At 42.6% G+C, this 22,529-nt stretch overlaps 1 protein-coding gene and 1 long non-coding RNA gene across 2 annotated transcripts; one reads left to right on the top strand and one right to left on the bottom strand.

Moving 5' to 3' along the window:
• Positions 1-216: 216 nt before the first annotated feature.
• zgc:163022 (putative ferric-chelate reductase 1) lies at positions 217-11,930 on the bottom strand. Its single transcript, XM_047568479.1, has 15 exons — positions 11,680-11,930; positions 11,070-11,209; positions 10,032-10,129; positions 9,816-9,930; positions 8,715-8,909; positions 8,277-8,378; positions 8,022-8,166; positions 6,793-6,900; positions 6,163-6,278; positions 5,233-5,319; positions 3,069-3,160; positions 2,045-2,103; positions 1,781-1,924; positions 447-478; positions 217-343 (listed from the first exon to the last, which is right to left on the bottom strand). Exons 1-15 carry the CDS (start codon positions 11,855-11,857, stop codon positions 254-256), a joined length of 1,701 nt encoding a protein of 566 aa, XP_047424435.1. The 5' UTR covers positions 11,858-11,930; the 3' UTR covers positions 217-253.
• A 3,391-nt stretch (positions 11,931-15,321) lies between these two features.
• On the top strand, positions 15,322-18,374 carry LOC124995866. Its single transcript, XR_007110766.1, has 5 exons — positions 15,322-15,872; positions 15,958-16,142; positions 16,261-17,174; positions 17,643-17,688; positions 18,259-18,374. It is a non-coding gene; the product is annotated as an uncharacterized LOC124995866 (long non-coding RNA).
• The last annotated feature ends 4,155 nt before the right edge of the window (positions 18,375-22,529 follow it).

Genomic DNA, 22,529 nt, shown 5'->3' on the forward strand with positions numbered 1-22,529 from the left:
TATGTTTCCCTGTTGCCAATCAGCGTCATTGAGAAAATCTGTCAAAGGGACGAAGGTTTGTCGACTTATCAGAGGGAGTATAACAAACTGAACGTGCTCAGAGTTTTCCATCTAATCACATAAAGTGAACTAGAGGAAATAAATGTGGTTTATTTCACTGGAGACAGGACGTAGACCTGAGACAGCGGCACGTCAAACACTTTGACTCTGAGACTCATTAAAGCACTGAGGGTTTATTTGACTCTTCGTAAGATCATGACATCGAAATTCCAACCAGCAGTGAAATCAGGAAGCAGAGGTTTCCCAGGAAGAAGACAGTCATGAGCAGAACATCAGCTGTTATCTGACGAAAAATCACATGAAATCACATAAAGCATCACAGAGTATTTTATATATATATATGTGTGTGTGTGTCTCTGTGTGTTTTTTCCTCATCGTTTTCTTACCGGTTTTGATTCCAGAGATATACCAGTGGTATCTGTAAAGCAAAAGCAAACATTGGAAATGTAATCTTCATCACAAGCAAGTGTGGAAAAGCCGACATTGTTACAGAGACTCTACGGTCAGAAGGTTTAAAACACCCCGAAGTTTGTAGGTTTTTGTAGGAAAGAACTGTTTGTGGGGCTGTTAGGTGTAAATGTGATGAACTGTGGCAAACAAAGAAGAAGGTTCACAATTTAAAAAGCCTTTAAAAGTGGCTAATACAGTGTAAAAGTTAAGGCACACTGCCTTCATCAGGGTGACGAATGTATTGAAATTAAAGCAGTTCAAGTCCAGTGAATAGAGTCATAGTGGTGAACGACCACAGGTTTAAAAACCAACCCAAATAAATATGTGTATTTCACAATTATACAATAAGGCCTTTTTCAGGGAACAGAAAACGGGTTAATAACTAAAAGCTGTTCTACACTGGATCAAAAGTTGGTGCGATATGATTCCTGTATGTGTCCCAACGTTTCTTTAATACGTCAACCTGCTCTGTCTGTGTAAATGTAGCATCGGCACATGATGAGGAGCACGTAAAACAACCTGAAGACGAGAGAGACACCATCACAACACTTAGAAATGTACGTCTTTCTACAGAGACACCATCCAAAGGCCCTCAGAGCTCAGACAGGAGGAGGTCTGACAGGAGGAGGTGTGACAGGAGGAGGTCTGACAGGAGGAGCTCAGACAGGAGGAGGAGCTCAGACAGGAGGAGGTTTGACAGGAGGAGGTCAGACAGGAGGAGGTCTGAAGGGAGGAGGAGGTTTGACAGGAGGAGGTTTGACAGGAGGAGGTGTGACAGGAGGAGGAGCTCAGACAGGAGGAGGAGCTCAGACAGGAGGAGGTCTGACAGGAGGAGGAGGTCTGACAGGAAGGAAGTCTGACAGGAGGAGGTCAGACAGGAGGAGGTCTGACAAGAAGGAGGTCTGGCAGGAGGAGCTTCAAGGATGGATGGAGGATCTGACGGATGTGTGTTCTAATTAACAAACTGAAGAGAACGTACAAATCAAACATGTTCGCTGGGAGATTTCAAAGAACCAATATGGCACCAAATAAAAATGGATTTGTATCATCAGCAGCATCAGCATCATCCTGATCCCAGAAACATGGATCTAAGTAGGCTACACATGTGGTTTCTCCTGGAAACCATTTTAGTTTAGTCCCCTGACAGTTGTAGTACTGATACCAGTACGACTATCTAAATTACTACAACTACTACCACTACTTCATAACACCATTAACAGTCGTAAGATGAAGAAGAAGAAATGCAACGGTTTTCCTGGAGTCCAATTACCTTTGGTGTAAACCTTCCACTTTGAATGGGCCTCCAGCAGCACATAGAGCAAAGCTTCCCAGCCAGTAAAGCCTCCCATCACTTTCACCAGCCATCGGTCCATCGTGCTGTCAATCAGCCTCAGTCCTGTGAATATGGCCGCCACTGTGTCGTGTCAGGCAACGAGACGGTTCAACACTTGTGATGGTTGAAATAACGGACTATAAAGGTCTATAAAGACTATTTTACTGATTAAAGAATCTGCATAATAAAAGAAAAGCTCACCAGCTAAAGCTTTTATTGTCACTGCATTAAAAGCGTGCGACCAGTTGAACAGAAACCGCCTGCCAAGGAAAAACCATGAATTAATCATAGAGCACAAAGGACGGTGTCTTCTCATTTAAACAACAAGTTTCATGTCAAACAGTTACATCAGAGCAGTAACATGGAACGGTTAAAGGTGCGACTGGAACACGTTGTACATTAGTGAAGGAATTCGTCATGAATTCATATGTGAACCATATGAATTCCAGAAGCAGCTGTTCAGCATTTAAATGATTCAGGAAGCTGAAGAGCTGCAGACGCGCCTTTGGTCGTGATGACGCTGCAGTATTTAATGCCTCCAACCACAGATCCAGCTGGATATGATCTGTGGCAACACAAACCTTGTCCAGGGATTAGATCACTTCATGCACGGGTTCATTTCAAGTCAGTCTGTAAAACTTAGAAGCTAAAGTTCACCTTACAAATGTCACATTATCCAATGAAGAAAACTCATTTTATCTTGTCAAATAAACTCACAGTTCCTGACTAGTTCAGCTCCAAGTTAAGATCAGTTTAACTAAATTCAAACCAGCTGCCATTTGAAGCGGAGAACATTAATGTTTCTGTTTCTACTCTGTTTCTCTTCTTGATGACTAAGGACAAGTTTTAAAGTTCATGTAAACTTCAGACTCACATCTTGTTCAATTTAACATTCATGTTATTTGGGCCGTTTAAAGAGGACGAAATTAAAGGTTGGTCCAATAAAAACAGACACTTTGAGATTCGTTCCTAAAATCCACCCATCCTTTACGCTTATGTTTGCTGATGTTTAATCCTGCGCTTTAATCCTCTTTAGTAGAGCCTTGTTTCAATGGTTTCACCATTTTATGGTAACAGTTCTAATTAGGACTCAGGGTTACCAGGGGATTACTTTAAGTTTAGACCTGAGATCAATATATAACAATGTATACGTGTATATTGAGTTGTTTTGTATCTTAACTAGTAGAAGTATTTATATGTGGGGCACACACAGGACTGTACTTACAGCGGATGCTGGGGTCCACAGCGCAGCAGAGCCACGATGGGCTGGAGGAATGTGAGGATCATAACCAGGCAGCCCAACACAGGATGAGCTCCCTGGAAACCACACGGCAACACTGATGTTTACTCATCTATCGCCATCACACTGACTACATCACAGGTAAATGCATCTGAAGACAGTATAGTGGGACCAAATAAGAACCACCTGGGCTATAACCAGGTCAAGCTAAAGCTTTGCTACCGTGGCAACTTTTTTACTGTAAAACTAAAAATAAATTCAGTCAAAAATAATACAAATGTTCCATTGGACAGTGACGTCTCACAGCAGCATTTTTCCATTCACATTTTTCCATTGACAGCACGGACGTCTGCAGTTCTGTCCTCGGTGCTAGGGACGACTAGTCTGTATAATATTGATCTCTAACAACAAATAAAACACAAAAAATGACAAGTGTTTTAATTCTGCTTCCAGGTGGAATGAGCAGACGTGTTTAGTTACAGACACAGCTTGAGACGGCTGGGCCTTTATGGGCCTTTATGGGCCTTAAGCGTAACCAGTGTTTGTGTGTCGGACACAATAACTCTGTAGGTGAAGCCTGACAGAGAAAGTCGTGTCTAGATAACTTCTGCACCAACTATTGTTACGGCCGCCGTTCGTGTTTTATGGAAATAAAGTTGTGTCGTGGCCGGCACGTCGTTACAGTCCTCCTCCTTCTCAAGATGTACCAGACCTTAGCGTGTTAGCAGCTCCCCTACGAGAGGAAGCACTAGACTAGGGAACAGTCTCCAGTGAAACACAGACATGTTGTTCTATTACAATTAAATGTGTATGAATAGAAAACAGACAGATCTAATGACAGACTGCTGAGAATAAAACACATGGTCTTATCAGTATTTATCACAAGTCTGAAGACACAGAATATTAAAGAGAAGGATGAGCCATGTTCTTATGAGACCGTATCATAATCACACTTTGTCTGACTCTCTTGGTTTTGGTGATGATTAGTGATTAGTTAGCACCGGTGCCTTTGGGTCTGGTTGGTGGGAGGTTCAAGTCTGTTTAAATATTCTGCATTTAACCACAACACGTCTCCACGTCCTCTCACTGGCTAAACTGGAGATAAGGGCGGCGCCATCTTGAATCTTGAGACTTTGGAGCCAGAGTCTGATCAGTGCGGTCTGGGGGTGGAGCTACGATACTGATGCCCCGCCCACACTTCCTCCAGATGTTAGTTTATAGACTGAACCTATTTTTCATTTTGTTTATCTCTCACAGTCCCACAGTCCAGACCTCTTCATGGAGTAAATATGGACAATGTGTCCCCACTGGTGGTCACCATTATATCACATCCTCTTTATACAGCATCAAATAACAAACTAAAATGAAACTCGCACAAAATTGACACTTCAATATTCATCAACATTATATTAACTAATTAAAATGACTGAACCCTCCTCCATCTAAAGAGTTTTAGTTCAGTCCAAGCCCTATCCACTAATACAGAGGAGGTGGAGCTTATGAGCTATACTACAGCATCCAGTCTCCATCCACCAGGGGGAGCTCTACTTGCTTTAGCTTCACTGTTGAGGAGCAGTTCATCTTCATGCTGTCTATGGTTTGGACAGTTTTTGCTATTTCATCAGCTTACCAAAGCACACTTCTTCACCTTTGAAGACTTATGGGGTTTGGGCCACGTCCACCTGTCAAAGCAACTTTCCCTAATTGTTCTAAACAGTAAACAGACTGGATCAACATGGGGTTTCCATGTCGAGGTATCAGGGATTGAACCGCTAACCCCCTGGTTAGTGGACAACCTGCTCTACTGGAATGGATCCTGAGTTCGTCCACCATTGTTGTCTGCTGGTGTCCTATGTTTTGAACATGTGGTTTTACCAATGATCTGAACTACCTGAACTGCACTGCCTGGTGTTACCTGGGTCTTTGCTTCAGCCTCAGTGGGTTGTTGGGTTTAAAGGGAAGCACACAGGCTCAGCATTTCTTCCATCACTCCAAAGATTTTGACCTTGTCACTACACAGTTTATTGTGGGCATATTCAAAACAAACAATATCCAAAACAAATCCAAAAATGCTCAACCCTGACAGTTCTGTCTAATGAGAAGTAAAGACTCTAACAACCACTAGAGACAGAACGGTCCTGGTACTGACCTCAGACCATCCCTGGACATATGAGAAGGACAGGATGAAGGCAATGACTGTGGCTGCTACTGTTACACTCATCACTGCAACGTGGACCTGGAGGAACACAAAGGGAACACAAAGGGAACACAAAGGGAACATAAAGGGAACACAAAGGGAACACAAAGGGAACACAAAGGGAACACAAAGGGAACATAAAGGGAACACAAAGGGAACATAAAGGGAACACAAAGGGAACACAAAGGGAACATACAGGGAACACAAAGGGAACATAAAGGGAACACAAAGGGAACACAAAGGGAACATACAGGGAACACAAAGGGAACATAAAGGGAACACAAAGGGAACACAAAGGGAACATAAAGGGAACATAAAGGGAACACAAAGGGAACACAAAGGGAACATACAGGGAACACAAAGGGAACACAAAGGGAACATAAAGGGAACACAAAGGGAACACAAAGGGAACATAAAGGGAACACAAAGGGAACACAAAGGGAACATAAAGGGAACATAAAGGGAACATGAAGGGAACACAAAGGGAACACAAAGGGAACATAAAGGGAACACAAAGGGAACACAAAGGGAACATAAAGGGAACACAAAGGGAACACAAAAGGAACATTATGAACAGCTCATTCCAGAACATATTTGATGTGACTTTTATTTTACAGTTGCACATTTGCATGGCTGACATAGTTGGCAAAGCTTTTGCTCCTGTGTTGTAAAAATAGTTTTCCGGTCCATCTTTATTACTGTCTATGGTTCCAGCCTCTGTAAGCACCTGTCTGAAGCTGCCCAGTTATTCTGCCATCTCTAAATATTTCTCACGTTGTGTTTTCTGTCTTTTGATTGGACTCTTCCATCAATGTGCCAGTGTTTGGGTCCAACTTTGAGTTTAAAGGAAATCTAACTGATATTTTATGTGTGAAGTCTCACCACAAACCAGACGTCTTTGCTGCACACCGTCCGTCCTGTGGCCACTGCTTTCAGATATCGAGCTACCAACATTCCCAGAGTTCCCGTTGTCATCCAGGCTATCAGCATCAGTGCTCCTGAAAAACAACTCCATGTCTGAATTCCCTCTACATTTCTGTTCTGTTATGAAACTGTGTCCATTTTGTCCTCTAGTCCCAACATTTGATAAATCTCAGTGAACAACAGAAGCAGAACAATACGGTGCAGGGCAGTGGAGCTGCAGTGGGCGTGGCTTCATGACCAACACATATAACAAACAGAGCTCTAATATATAAGAGAAAGATGAGAGATAGGAAGGAATCCATGCACCAACAAGGATTTGTGGCTCGCATATAGTGCACGTCATCTGTAAGATGAAGATGAAGACTACCTCAACAAAAAGTACAAAAAAGGTAAAAACTTAATATAACAAGTCATATCTGTCTCTGGGTTTTATAAATACGACTCAGGCCAAGAAGAGCAGAATTGGATTGTTCATCTACCATCAAAAGGGGGCTTGACAGAAAAAGTTTGGGAACCACTGCACATAGTGGTCCTGCTCTGTGTTTAAAGTGTGGTTTAGCTTAATTATTTCTGCAGAAAGGATCTTACCATGTGCTTTGATGATGTGAGGCCGTCCAGCTTTCTGGACAACCTGAGGGCTGGAGATGTCGATCTTATCAGTGCTGATGAAGGTACCTGTGTGGAACTCGATTTTATCTGGAAGACAAACACAACCGTGAGCAGCTCATTAGGTTCATGTAGAAGCATTAGGTTAGAAATCCAGGCAAACAATTCATCTGTCAAAGATTAAAAATTAATTAATTAATTAATTAAAAGATGCAGATGGTCGTTTGCTGTTTTATTGTGATTATACTTCTCATAGTGTGTCCATATAGTTACTGTGTTGGTCTGTTTGGTTGTAATTGATCATTTTCTATCATGTTGGTTGTTTGTGTCCACTCGGTTTAATCCTTTACGATCTGTAGTTTGTTCAGCATGTTGTAACATTATTATTATTATTATTATTATTATTATTATTATTATTATTATTATTATTATTATTATTATTGTTGTTGTTAAAAAATCTGGTTAAATGTGAAGAAGCTGTTTTCTGGAAAGTTCCATATAAAATGGATTTGAAATGTTTTTTACTACGGTCACTGATCTCGGGGAACCAGTGGGCCGACAGGACTTCATGGTGGATGTATAAATGTGTCATAATCACTTATTCATGAGTGAATGATTTACTTCTGTTCTACTCCACAGAAGCTTCATCTCCCTGTTTTCAGGACATGAAACAGGGTCAGGCAGGAGTTCAGAATCCATGGTAGATGTTCATGAAGTTCATATAATATCTTTTGCATATATTTTTGCATGTGACTAAAACCTTTGCTCATAAAAACATATGATGAACAGGATCTAACAGCATTTTTTTTGTTTTGGTCTGTGGCCCTACGTTACTGCTCCCACTAGAGGTTATATTTAGTGCAGTGAAATTAATGACTGGTGAAGTTAATGCAATGTACAAAGTGTACAAACTATTCTCTCATTGAATAACCTCAGAAATGAATATTTCTGAAACTTAGTTTGAATTATCCTGGAAGCCAGTCCAAACTTTCCCACCTGTCAATGAAGAATTGACCATGTCCCAGCAAAGACCTGCTGGGCCAATCAAACTGTTTGGGTGGGACACTGTTTGACAACAACATGGTTGGGATCCGTCATAGGAATATCCAGTTACCTCAATAAAATCCCAATGGTGTGTTACCAGACTATGCTGATGGCCTAAACTACATCCATCACTCATCAGTATGATTTTTTCATGATGTTTTCGATACCATTGCTGCTGGGCCCATGTGCAAATAAGATAAAGTAGGTTTGGTTGAAGCCTGAAGTCCTCTGAGTTGAAATAGTGTTCATGGAAGTAAAGGAACAGCTGATCACTCCATCCTGAGTCCAGGCTTTTACATCAGAGATACCGTCCTGTTGGATGGAAAACAGAAAAAAGAAAAGAAAATGAAACATTATATAACCCTATAAGCAACTTCACAGCCTTAGATCTTAAATCATTCGTATTAATAGAACTTAGATGCCTGAGGAAGAACTTGTGGAGCCATTCGTCCAAATGAGAAGGCATGTTGCACCCGCACCAGCCCGTCGCTGCCGAGGCCACAGATATAGATGTCATCATTTCCCTGGGCAAAGGAACAATTAAAGACTTTAACTCAAGAACGGGATTGAAAGGGACTCATATCAACCACTAGCTTCTCATGTTTTTTCTGTCACTACAAATCTACTGAGATATAAAGAAAGAAAAATAAATCTGTGTCTGCTGTGGTCTCTAAAAGCCTCTTAAAAACAAGGAACGAGACCTGTGACTCCTTTAGTCACTCTGTTCTTTAGGAGGATGATAGTTCATTGGTTGGAAGGACTCATTCCATTTAGATAAAGCTTAGGCCTAAATTAGACACTGCTGGCACTGATATAATTCTTAGATAACAGGAAACAAATCAAGCTTCTCTTCACATTACCATCATCTGATCATCTGAGAATCCAAAAGAAATGTATCCCTGAGAAGGACCGGTCATCTCATAGCGGATGGAAGCTCCGGAGGGAGACTGGATCATGGCTGACATGAAATAACAGTCTGAGCCGACTGCAGGATCACACAGTGGAGGTTGACTGAAGCACGTCTTGGTGACTCCACACTCTGCGCTGGTGATGCTCTTTAAGAGGGACAAGACCAGAGCTGTTACCATGACAACATGGACACAATTTGCTTCTAGTTTTGATATTTAATGCTCTAAACCATAGACAGTCGCAGACTTCTGAAGTGAAGCTAAAGCTAGTAGAGCTCCCCCTGGTGTCTGGAGGCTGCAGTATAGGTCATACGCTCCGCCCCCTTCATGTTAGTGGGTGGGACTAAAATACACATCACATGATTTTTTTCATGGATGGTTTCTGTCTTTTCTGTCAAGGAGGTGGAGCTAGAGCAGAGCACAGTGTCAGTTTGGTCAATGCAAGGAAGTGGGGACACGTTGTCCATATTTATATACAGTCTATGCTCTAAACAGTAGGAAGCCATTGTAAGGACAACCTGGAGGTCAATGGCTCCAGTGTCTTTCAGACTGCACTGTGAAACTGTTTGTAAAACCTTGTATACCACTGCAGGATAAGACAATATTAATGTCATGTCAGGACAAAAAGCAAAGACCTGATAGACATGTCCACACTTTCTACCAGACACGGTTCCAGTTTAACTCCCAACCAAACACAAATCTGGTTTATTTCAGTGCAGCAGAGCACCCATTACCGGGGACATTAATACTGTTTAGTGTGGCTCCTCGTTGCCCCCGGATTTCTGAAGTGGAGAATGTAAAGTTGGCATGAAAGAGTCACCACAGCCAGGTTGACATGAACCAGGGTGGATGCTGATCTGCCAACTTAGGAGGAGTTGCAGAATGTTATAAACAAAGGCTACATCTTCATTAGCCTCAGATATATAAATATATATTTTATCCTTTGATGATGTGCATGTTTGTCGTACTTGGATTCTGGGTCAGTTCACCAACCTGCTGGTTCGGTAGTGAAGGAGCTTGGTTCATCGCTTGCTGTTAACGGACATTACTTACAGCATGTGTTGTTGTGAGAGGACTTGGAGACACATCATCGCTGCCTTTAACCAAGCTCAGTGCAGGGCTCGTAACATCGACCCAAAACGTTGTGTAATTTTGCACAAAAGACGCACTGTGGAGACACCAAAACCCCTTTTTCATGAATCAGCGTTAGAACACTTTGTGTTTTGTGTCAAGTAACGACCAGCTTTGCACAGTTATCTTCAAACTTACTGGAACTGAACAGCTTTCACGTGTTCAGAGTCTTCTGGCCTCCACGTCACCTCAATATAACTCTTTGCAGAGTCTGATGTGTGGGACACGGCCGAACTCTGAACACACACAGAAAATATCATCATCACGTGTTCTCCCTGAAGATGTGACCATAATCCTCATTATTACCTTTCATTCATTTGAAGTTGTTTTATTTATCCTTTGTGTTTGTACATTGACTTTATAAAGGGTTTACTGCTTTGTGCTGATACACTGTAATCTGTATTTCCAGATTATTTTTGAATTTAGACGTAAACTTTGTTCCATGCATCATGAAATCTGCTGAAATGCAATCAGTGTCTTGATTTTCATCGTCTCTGCGCCACTGCATAACAATTAAAGAGGGAAAAAGAGAAATAATAATAATAATTTACACTGAATAATGTCATAGTGTAGTGACCATAAAATGAAAAATTAGATGAAATACATCATTTGGTTCAATACTTTACTTTGATTTTAGACATTTTAAATTTTAAGATGCATCATTAATTTTATGTTCTCACAATTCAACACATTTAACAAAACCATAGACTGTATAAATATGGATGGAGGAACTAATAGAGTTCCCCCTGGTGGCTGGAGGCTGCACTATAGATCACAAGCTCCACCCCCTCCATGTTAGTGGGCGGGATTTGGGCCAAAATAAAACACTAACATACTCTCTCATTTTTTCTTTTTCAAGGATGGTTTCTCTTATTTTAGGTAGAAGTTGATGCAGAGTGAAACAGGATATGACATCATACTGCTACCTAACTGGTCTATGAAGAGGTCCTGATGTAGGGAAGTGGAAGTATATTCGTTTTAAATGGATATAAAAAAAATGTGATAACTGGGATTTCTTCCATCTGCTGCACATGTTTTTAGGCCAATGATGAATCAGTCTTTCACTTTATTAATCGTGTTGGAACAAAAGCAAACACCAACAAATATCAGTTGGGTACACACAGTAACACGGACACCGTCCTCCCTGGCACAGTCTGACTGTGACAGGTAACTCACAGGTCTTTTACTGCAGGTGAGGACTTGAACGTCTTCTGTGATCGTGTAATATTTTCCCACCGCCACAGACTGACCCCCTACTTCTCTAGCTTGGAGCAGGAAACCAGAAAACGTTGTGGAATCTGGAGCCCAGAGCTGAACTAAGAAAGAAAACATGAATGAATAAATGTGAAAGCAAACACTAAAAACAGTTCTTCACTAGTAAAACTGCATGAAGTAACATTTCTGTCATGATATTTGGTACCTTTTTGTAAGAAGCTTTGCATTTAACTTTTTACTTCCTGTCCTCTACTGTGTTTTGGATTTATCCTGCAGACCCATGCACGGCCTGAGGAGATGCTCATTCTGTTTATTTTTCATTCAGTATTTTCACACAAGCCTTAACTCCTCCTTTTCATGACCAGGATGTCGGACTTGTTGTCTGTGTCTGAAAATCTTTTCATTTGTGTTATTGATTGGCGAAGTCTGAATACATTTCTGAATTTACTGAAGCATATATAACTATGAAAATAGAAAAACTCTATGAATTATATTACAGTGTGAGGGAAACATCTGGATAAAGTTTTTTAAGATAAAGTGAAGTAGTTTGTGTTATCCCTCTGTGACTAACCTGTGACGTCCTGTCCCGGTGTGTAGGTGGTGTTGTCTGTGGTGATGCTGAAGGGTGATGGACTCGTCTGAGGCTTCGTCCCATGGTGAGGGTGCATGTCTTCACAGCTTTCTGTAACTCCTCCCGAGCTGTAGCTCTTAACCACCGGAAACACACACAGCAGCAGCAGCAGGTCCATCACTTTCCTCTCAGCACACAAACACAACTGGTGACAAAACGAGAGCCGAGAGCGACACTCAATGCTGCTGTTCAGCCGAGAGCAGCTCGAGTGGTCTGAACACAATGGCTGGAGGAGGGAGTGGAGGAGGGGGGGTGGGGGAGGAGGGGGGAAGAGGGGGGAGGGAGGGAGGCACAGGTCGGACACTGGCAGGTTCCTACGGGGGTTTAAACACAGACAGACCAGCGTCTGTTTTGTGTCACTCTGGGTTGTGTTTGTGTGATGAGATGAGAGACGGTTTCTCTGGTGAGCGGAGCCTTTAAATCTCTTTGTAAAGTCTTAACAGGCACAGATGAGGAAAAATAATAGAACCACTTAGTGTTTTATTACTACCTGGATTAGTCATGAATTACAGTAAAAACACATGTTTATAAAACATATGAAGACACTCAGTGACTATTGTCTGGATAAATGAGTATTAATCATTTACTGACACTATGTGGCCTCATGAATCGCTGGTAACTGAAATAAATCCCTGGAAAACTGATCATTAGTAGATTAGAGCCTGAATTCTGTGTTTACTGATGCGTCATGGTGAGCAGTTATTTCAACCTCCTGAGGCCCTGTATCGTCATATTTAGGTTTGTGGAACATTATTCTGCTTCATTTGGACCTGGTGTCCTCAGAACTGGACACTAGTTGGTGTAAAAACATGACAGGGGACGTTTCACTGGATTCAACCTGCAGCCGATCAGGGGACAAAAGTGGACAAGTTAGAAAACCTCGTTAAACTCTACAGACGAAACTTGATTATTTATGTTGAACTAGTTTGATATGATGCAAAAAAATGTATCAAACTCTATGGATAGAAACAAACTACGACTTCACTAACTAGCACGTACTCGAATGAGGACGTTGGGACTTCATTGTTTGCTGTCCTGCTCAGATATTAAAATAAACCGTTTTTTCTACTCATCCCAAACACCTTGGAGAAATTACAACAGCTCAGTAGGTTAATGTGTTACCATGACGCCCGTCTCCAGTTACCGTTTCCCTGTATTCACATTTCTGTCCATAACACTGAGGTGGGTCCATGACACCTGTCAGAACTGTATAATGGGAGCTGGTGTGACATTACAGGAGTTCTGGGAAAGCACACAAAGCCTCACTTTTATTCACCCGCAGTAAAACAACAGAGGGCTGAACATGTGGCCACACCTCAACAATATCACTTTATTCCCTTTAAGGAGGGAGGCACCTCTCTCATTACCTGGTTTGTAACCTGAGCGACTGGAGTGGTGGCCAGACAGGTTTGTGCTCAGAACGTCCGGCCACAGCAGAGCTGTCTTATCAGACTCCTCCTTACTGAGCTATGTCACTACCACCAGCCACGTTACAGCTTCCGTCCGCTTCCATCCAGACTTATAAAATAAAATAACAATAAAATCTGCTGCACAGTGCTAAACCAAAGATAAGACAATTCTAAAAAATGTAAAAGCACAAAAATCAAGGGCGTGTCTCTAGTGGGCGTGTCTCCAGGGGGCGTGTCTCTAGAGGGCGTGTCTCCAGTGGGCGTGTCCTCTCGGCCTGGAGCAGACCCCAGCGGAGGGGCGGAGCGATGAGCCATGAAGCCAAGGCGGAAGTGCAAAAAACTGCAGTTCGTCGAGTGGCCGCTAGAGGCTGGTTGCAAAAGGGAGCAGATCCCCATAGAGCCCCATGTTAAACAGCCCAACTTTACAACATTATTAAACACGTTTACAGCCTGGTTCAAAAACGGTTTTGGTCTCAATGTTTAAGGTTTAAGATTCTGCATAATTAAGGGCGTTCCCGCTTTGAGCTAGCTGCTAGCTGCTAGCTGCAAGTCCTCCCCTGAGCTAAAGACCACCTTTCGGCTAAGTTTGAGGTTTTGGTCCATTTGAATAATAATTGTCTGCTTTGCTGCAACTCCCACAAGACCTTCCGGTAAGTGAGTTTGGAGAATTATTCTTATGGTGTCAGTGCCCAGTACAGTCAGTCGGGAGCAGCGCATTGGTAACAGCCCCAACCAGCTGTAAGAGCCGGCTGGACCCGACGGACGCTGGCGGACACGGTCCTACATGGACACCGTCCTCCGTGGACACGGTCCTCCGTGGACACCGTCCTCCATGGACATCCTCCTCCATAACTGCTGTTGAACATAAGAGTGAACTAGATCTAATGCGCTGTGTGTGTGTGTGTGTGTGTGTGTGTGTGTGTGTGTGTGTGTGTGTGTGTGTGTGGGTGTGTGTGTGTGTGTGTGTGTGTGTGTGTCAGGGTAAGATCTGATCCTGCCACTGATTCTGGTTTTGCAGTCACGGTTAGTTTCCCTGATTGTTCAGACCAGGTCCAGAGATGCTGGTCCCTTGTAGTTTTGGTTACACACACTAGAGCAGCCAGATTTTTTTTATGTTTTGTTTGATTGATTTAACAGAACCTGTCGGTCCATTTCTGTCGTCCACGCTGTCTTTTAAATAAATACGCACCTTATCTCAGTCCTTTGTCTGATTGTGTGTGTGTGTTACCTCCCCCTTCTTGCTGGGGTCCGTAACCTTTAAGCCTTTAACAGATTTACTCACATGTACAACTTTATTTACTTACATGTCCAATATTTGTCCCGCTGTGCAACACCCCCCATATTCAGTGTTATTATAGAGCAACAGCTCAGAACTTAGACATGTTTGTCTATATTTTTACCATGATGTGTGTATTGCCTGCTTATTCTTCCATGTTCTTGTTGCCTACATTGCTCTGAACACTTTGAGTAGAAGCTGCTGTAATGAAAAACTAATTTCACCCCTGGGATCAATGAAGTGATTGTGTTTGTCTGAGTTTAACTGCAGGAGTTTGTTGTTCATCCAGTCTTTAATGTGGTGCAGGCAGCTGTGTATCAAACTTCCATGTGTGGTGAGTTAAAAGGCAGCGATGGTTGGGTATCGATAAGATGAGGGTTAGAAGTGTGGAGGAAACATTTAGGAACCTTTTAGTCTGATACATCCCACCTTAAACCAGCAGACTGCAGTTTGTCGCCTGCACCACTAGAGGGAGCTGCAGGCTTTTCCTACAACCTGAACAACTCGGGCTGCATTAGTTTCCCTCTGTTTAACTGTTTGAAAGTTTTCTGTTAATATCCTGGAGAAATTATCTTCAGTGTCTCACAGTTCATCCTGAGGTTGGAGTGACTTGAATTATTGTGCTTATTTGACACCGTGGGCAGTTATGGGACTGGATGAAGGCTGGATTGTTTGATTGGTTGTTTGATTGGCTGGTTGGCCGGCTGGTTGGCTGGTTGGTTGGCTGGTTGGTTGGTTGGTTGATTGGTTGGTTGATTGGGAAGCAGCTTCACACAAAGCTGTCCTGACCAAGGTTTAAAAAAACAAGATCAAACTGAACCTAAAGAAACTCGCTGAAAACATAGAAATTATTTCTGTTACATTGAACTGTTCTTTAATGACCATTTTAGTGATTAACATTCGATCCATGTTCTTTCCTTTTAGAACCATTCAGAGAGAGAACCTCAATAACAATCTGACCTGTGACTCTGTCTCTTAGTCGTGTTGTGATGGCAGGAAACACCAGACCAGACAAGCAGGCAGCCGGCTGGACTTTAGACATGGGGAGTAATGTTTTTGCAGCATCGATCCATTTGGTGCAGAGTTTGACTGCCACAGTTCTAAGGTGCCACTGGTTGTCAGCAGAGTCCGTCGGATTAACCTCTCGGCCATGACAGCTGACTTTTAGAGTTCTGGATCAACACCTCAAACCCACGATCCTTCACTCCCAGTCAGACAAAATGAAGCTAAGAGGAAGATGTCTGACTCCCCTTTGATCGATGAGCTGGGATCAGGATCCCAGTGGCAAAGAGATCAGCCAAAAGTCATCAAACTCTACCTGGTCCTGGACCTGGGACACAGGGTGAACATTACTGCAGGTTTTCGTCTCTAACAGAGCCCCAAAACATCTTGTCTACCTCCTCCTGACTACTTTCTACCCTGGGGGGACCAGATGTGGGAAACAGGACGTGAGTCCGACACATTTTCAGTTCTTAGAAAGAGGACGTCTCTAATCTAATCCACTCTGATCTGAATCAGATCTTTGATTTCCAGAGCTGCTTCTAATCCCCTGTCTTCAGTTGGAGCTTCTCTGTGTCATAGCTCTGTGTCCTCGTCCCTGCAGAGGACAGAGTCCCAGTTGTGGATCAGTTTCTACAAACTGCAGATGACGATCAAAGAAACGTGTTTTTATCTCGTCCTCTGAGGGACGCTGCAGGACAGACTGCATCATGAAACAGGTAATTATAGACGCTGAAACATAAGTGTGTGGTGTTTGTGTGGTGGTTTTGGGCGTGACTCTTTAACGACGTGAAGTCCTGATTCTTGTGCTCTGACTCATCGTGTTCCTGGTTTAAGTCTCAGGCTGATTCCATAAGAGGAGGAAAAGAAGGACGGAGCAGCGTCTCCACCATCCAAATGTCCATAACCCACTGTTACCTGTCCCACACAGACACCCAGACCCGGTCCCACACGCTGGAAAAGAACATTTTATTATATTATGTACATGTGTAAGTAGAGGGGAGGAGCAACGAAAGTGAAAGCGTCCGCTCAGTGTGTTCCTCCTCCATTTTTAGTCAGTGTGTGGATGAAGGAGGAGGCTGGAGCTGGTGAGTAGAGGGAACAACAGTCACAACAATCTGATTTGAATTTGAACATTTGCACAAACTTGTGATCGATGGTTCTGTTGCTTCTTTAAACGGTGTCACGCATGTGTCGCCTCCTGTTCTCACTGTGCCCCTGAACGCACCACAGAGACTTCATTTCTTGGTTTTACAGAACTTTTTGGTTTTGAACTACGGCTCAGTCAAAGTCTTGGATGCTGGAATATTTGTGGCTTCTGCCTTTTGTTGCTCCGTCTTCTCCAGAAATACATTTTGTCTCTGTCCATACACACACACTACACACACACAAAGCAACCCTTCATAATTCTGTTCATAAGACAGACTTCTGTCATGGGGCTGTAGACGGCTGACCTGTGCTATTTACTGCAAAACAGAGGTTTTTCTTTGGGTTCATGCAGCAATTTACACACAAAGGTAATAAACAAAGTATCATATGTGCTACTGTAATACACGGCGTATTTCAACTTGCAGTAATATGATGTATGCTGGGTCCTGAGGTGAGTGAATGCTCCACATTTACTCTACACATCTGCCGCCTAGATCCCTCAATGAATTCTTACCTGTTACAAGACAAGACACGACATGCCGTCAAACTTCATCCTTCCCTTTGTTTAACCCAACAACGCCGATCATCTTTTACTTCCAGAGGTTTGTTACTTTGGAATTCACATTTTCATTAATGAATTTTAAATCCAGACTGAAGACTCACAGCAGCCTTCACTTTACCTGCACTAAGTTTTAGAGTCACATTAAGACCTTTACTGTTGTTTGTTATTGATTATTCTTTTATTATTGAGTATTTTAATTTTTTGGTGGTACCTTGAAAAAGCCCAGTTAGTTTTTTTCTACCTCTCCAGCTCTTTGTGTATCTTGTTATTTTTCTATCTTTTTGTTTTATAAATTGTTTTATTTGTTGTTGCAAATAAATAAATTTCAATTCCAAACCTAGGAGACACTGCTGCACAGAGAAGCTCATTAGAAAAGTCACAAGCACAACTGCACTAAAGTCACTGTTGTATTCGTCTGTGTTGGTTTAATAAACTGTCAGCTGTAGAAATGGACTGAATGTACCGTGTTAATCAGAACTCATCAGTCTCTGTTTTCTGTTGCTTCCAGGGACCGTGTTACAGAGGAACTCCTCCACACTGATGATGCTCACATGGTAAAAGCTGTTTACACATCTGACAGAAGCAGATGTTCTCTTGGAGAATTCTTCCATTTGAAATCATGTTTCTGTAGTTTAGTTTAGTTTAGTTTAGTTTATTAGTTTATTGTGACGTGGACAGTCCCCATTAATCTGTACACGGTGCCAGTAAATAGGGCAGCTTTAGCTAATGTCCAGCTGTGGTCCCAGGCCAGGTGGTAAAGAGCATCCTGAAAGTGAAACACAGTACAAGATATTATCAACACAGGTTTAAATGGGGAAATAAAACCATAGTTCAATGCAGGTCAAGCCAGAACATAAGAGACACAATAGTGCACAATTAACAAACACCACATCACAGAAAGCATGCATCAAACATGGAGGGGGCTATTAGAGCCGTGCAAGCCCTTCTCCAGTCGTATCAGCACCATAATCACTGGGAGTATGTCATAATACACAAGCACAGCACAATGCATGCACCAAATACGTTTCCTAACGGCTTAGTGATGGTTAGGAAATCATCTGGAGAAGGACTAGTGTAACCAAAGCCCGTGTGAACTCATGTAGTGTTTCTGCTTTACCTCTCAGACAGATGGAAGTCTAGAAGATGGAGGACGACGGGGACAGAGTGAGCTGGTCGCTGAGTCGCTGGTTCAAACGTTTTAATCCAGACATCAGTAAAAAACCTGCACCCTCAGACACAGGGTAAGAGAACTACCGTAACCTGACCCGAAGGAACATGAACATTGTTTGCTCAGTGGTTCACAGTGACAGGAAGCTGAGGTGCTGGTCTAGATCAGGACCAGGAGTCCAAGCTGAACCAGTGAAGGACATAATCAGCTCTGTTTTACGGAAGACTTTCACCGTGAAGTCTCTGTAGGCTGCAGTGAGTTTGTATCAGTTCAATAAGACAGACAGAAACTTAGGAAAAGAAGTTCAACTGTGTCAGAGAAAGCTGGAGAGTTGAAATCAAAGAAAGTGAATTCAAATGTTGATATTTGTCACCAGCAATGTGCAAATGATTTTAGTGATGCAGAAATGTGTTGACAGAGAGAGGAAGAGGAGTCCTGTTTCTGTGGAGGAGCAGCCGTCCTGCTGTGCTTTGTGTCAGGACGTCCTGAAGGATCCAGTCTCTACCAGCTGTGGACACTGGTTCTGCAGACAGTGCATTACCTCATACTGGGACCAGTCTGCTTCATCAGGACACTCCTCCTGTCCCCAGTGTGGAAAAAGACCCAGGACAAGTAAGACTGTCCATCTGTCTGCTGACTCTTCTGGAAACCTCCAGATCAAAGAATGTATAATATACGTGAAACTTCTCCTCTAAAGTGAAGCCAAAGCTAGTAGAGCTCCCCCTGGTGTCTGGCTGCAGTATAGGTCATAAGCTCCACCCCCTCCATGTTAGTGGGTGGGGCTCGGGACAAACTAAAACACTAAAATACATAACAAATATTTCTTTTCAAAGATGGTTTCACTCATTTCATGTAGTTGATATAATGATGATACATTTTCAAGTGTCATTTTTTCGTTTTAATTTGTTATTTGATACTATAGAAACAGGATGTGACATAATGGTGACCACCAGTTGCCATGCCAACTTTGGCCAATGAGAGGAAGTGAGACAAGTTGTCCATATTTATACAGATACATCGTTACATTCTACATCATAGGAATTTAAGATCATTACAAACATCATTACAAATGAAAGAACATCAAACATTCCATTGCATTGTTACACAACAGTGGTTTGAAGAGCATCCATATATTAGTATTAGAGCTGTCAGTAGATTACCTGCATGATTTCCTCTGTTCACACTGACGGTTAATGCAAATACCCTGATTTCACAAACTATAGTTGGGCTGAGGTCATAATAATCGAACGTAGGTGCATTAATCACATGTAAAATTTCTTTTAACACTGTTAAAAAGAGAATGCATTCATTTGTTTTTAAATGATGGTCACATTGTGCATGACTTCATAGGTGGATCGGTATTAAATATTCCCAGTGAGCTGTAAGATGAAGCCCAGTCTGCTGCCTCTGCTGTTAATCAAACACTTAGACCCCAGTGGCTTTAAAAAAAGAACAGTATTTATAATGTTTTACCCCCAAAATGTGCTTGATATACACTATGGGTCTAAAGTTCTAGACCAGCATCAGTCTCCTCTGGTATAGTTGGTCAGAGCTTCATCCTACAGCAACATAATGACCCAAACCTTTAGTCCGAGCTCTACCAGAACTACCTCAGGATAAAAACCAGATGGAAAGCTTGAAACCATGGAGGGACCACGTCCCAGTCTCTAGACTTTAGCCCCATGGAGCTGGTTTCAGAAGAGTGAAATCAAAGCTCCCTACAAGAGACAGGAACTCTCTGGAAAATATCTTATTTCCATTTTAAAAAGAAAGAACGTCACAAGTGTGTTCACATCAGACAAAGATGAGGTCAAAGTTTAGAATAGATTCTGGGTTAAATATTGATTCCATGATTTTCATTTCAGAGTAAAATGAGACTTTAAACTACATACATTTCAATAAAAAGAAATAAATATTGGAGTATTCTCTTTACAAAACATTTAAAGTCACTTTTCATTTTTTTTTTTTTGCCTTAATGTTTGTTCTTCTTTCCAGATGATGTTGATCTGCAGGAGGTTTTAGATGAACATAAGATCAGTCTGAGGAGGAGATGTGAACATGTGACTGAAGGAACTGATGTAAGAGGAAGAGGAACCCTCCTCAACAGGATCTACACTGAGCTCTACATCACAGAGGGACAGAGAGAGGAGGTTAATACCCAACATGAGGTGATGATGAAGATGAAGGCCCTCCATGACACTCCAATCAGGTGCCACGACATCTTTAAAGCCTTACCTGACCAACAGAGACACATCAGACTGGTTCTGACCTACGGCGTCGCTGGTGTTGGAAAAACCTTCTCAGTGCAGAAGTTCACTCTGGACTGGGCAGAGGGTTTGGAAAACCAAGATGTCAGTGTGGTGATCGTGCTTTCGTTCAGGGAGCTGAACTTGATCAAAGATGAGCAGTACAGTCTTCTCAGGCTGCTCCATGTTTTCCATCCAACATTACAGAAGGTCACAGCAGAGCAGCTGGCTGTCTGTAAACTTTTGTTCATCTTTGACGGCCTGGATGAAAGCAGACTTTCACTGGACTTTAACAACAGTGAGGTTGTGTCTGATGTCACACAGAAGGCATCAGTCAACGTACTGCTGACAAACCTCATCAAGGGGAACCTGCTTCCCTCGGCTCTGGTCTGGATCACTTCCAGACCTGCAGCAGCCAATCAGATCCCTCCTACATGTGTTGACAGGGTAACAGAACTACGAGGCTTCACTGACGCCCAGAAGGAGGAGTACTTCAGGAAGAGGTTCAGTGATGAAGAGGTGTCCAGCAGAATCATCTCCCACATCAAGACCTCCAGGAGCCTCCACATCCTGTGTGCAGTCCCAGTCTTCTGCTGGATCACTGCTACAGTTCTGGAGCACATGTTGACTACAGAGCAGAGAGGAGAGCTGCCCAAGACCCTGACTGACATGTACTCACACTTTGTGGTGGTTCAGACAAAGAGGAAGAAGAACAAGTACCATGAGGGACATGAGACGAGTCCACAGGAGCTGATGGAGGCTGACAGGGAAGTTCTTCTTTAAGCTGGGGAGGCTGGCGTTTGAACATCTGGAGGAAGGAAACATCATGTTCTACCAAGAAGACCTGGAGCGCTGTGGTCTGGATGTGACAGAGGCCTCAGTGTACTCAGGAGTTTGTACAGAGATCTTCAAAAGAGAGAGTGTGATCTTCCAGAAATCAGTCTACTGCTTTGTTCATCTGAGCATTCAGGAGTTTCTGGCTGCAGTCTACATGTTCCACTGTTACGCCAACAAGAAGACAGAGTTACTGAAGAACTTCCTGGGGAGAGACCACCAGGTCTCTGCTAAGTCTCTGGATATCTTTCTATGTGGAGCCATGAAGAAATCTCTGCTCAGTAAAAATGGTCACCTGGACCTGTTAGTTCGCTTCCTTCATGGCCTCTCTCTGGAGTCCAACCAGAGACTCTTAGGAGGTCTGCTGGGTCAGACAGAGAACCGTCCAGGAATCATCCAGAGAACCATCAACAACCTGAAGAAGATGAACACTGATAACATGTCTCCTGACAGAAGCATCAACGTTTTCCACTGTCTGATGGAGATGAACGACCTCTCAGTTCATCAGGAGATCCAAGAGTTCCTGACGTCAGAGAACAGATCAGAGAAGGAACTCTCTGAGATCCACTGCTCAGCTCTGGCCTATATGCTGCAGATGTCAGAGGAGGTTCTGGATGAGTTGGACCTGGATCAGTACAATACATCAATGAAAGGACAACGGAGACTGATCCCAGCTGTGAGGAACTGCAGAAAGGCTCAGTGAGTCCTTCAGTAGAAAGCAACACAACACTTAGTATATTCTTTACACCCTCATGTCAACACTACTCTCTTGCCAGATTGACCTTTTTGACTGAAGGTGGAAGAACTCAGTAGCCACAAGTATAACAGGGTCAAAAAACATCTTGTTATACATACACAAAATCTGTTGTACTATCAAAGTGTGTCTTTACTTGGCTATTGTTTTTTGTGTATGCCTTTCTTTTAATCATCATTGTTAAATATGTTTCTGCCTTACCACACAAAGAGTTGAATATGCGTTTATTGCTAGAGGAACTAGCATAAAAGTCACTATATGACTGTGCATAAGTTATTCACATAGGACCATTAGTAGGCATCTGAATTAAATGGTAGTTTGTCTTGTTGTTATTTAAATGTGTCAGTGGCTAGAATAAGTAGAGATCGCCTCCCAGATCTTTTTGAAAGCTGA

Source organism: Mugil cephalus, chromosome 18, assembly GCF_022458985.1.
Source record: "Mugil cephalus isolate CIBA_MC_2020 chromosome 18, CIBA_Mcephalus_1.1, whole genome shotgun sequence".
NCBI lineage: Eukaryota > Metazoa > Chordata > Actinopteri > Mugiliformes > Mugilidae > Mugil > Mugil cephalus.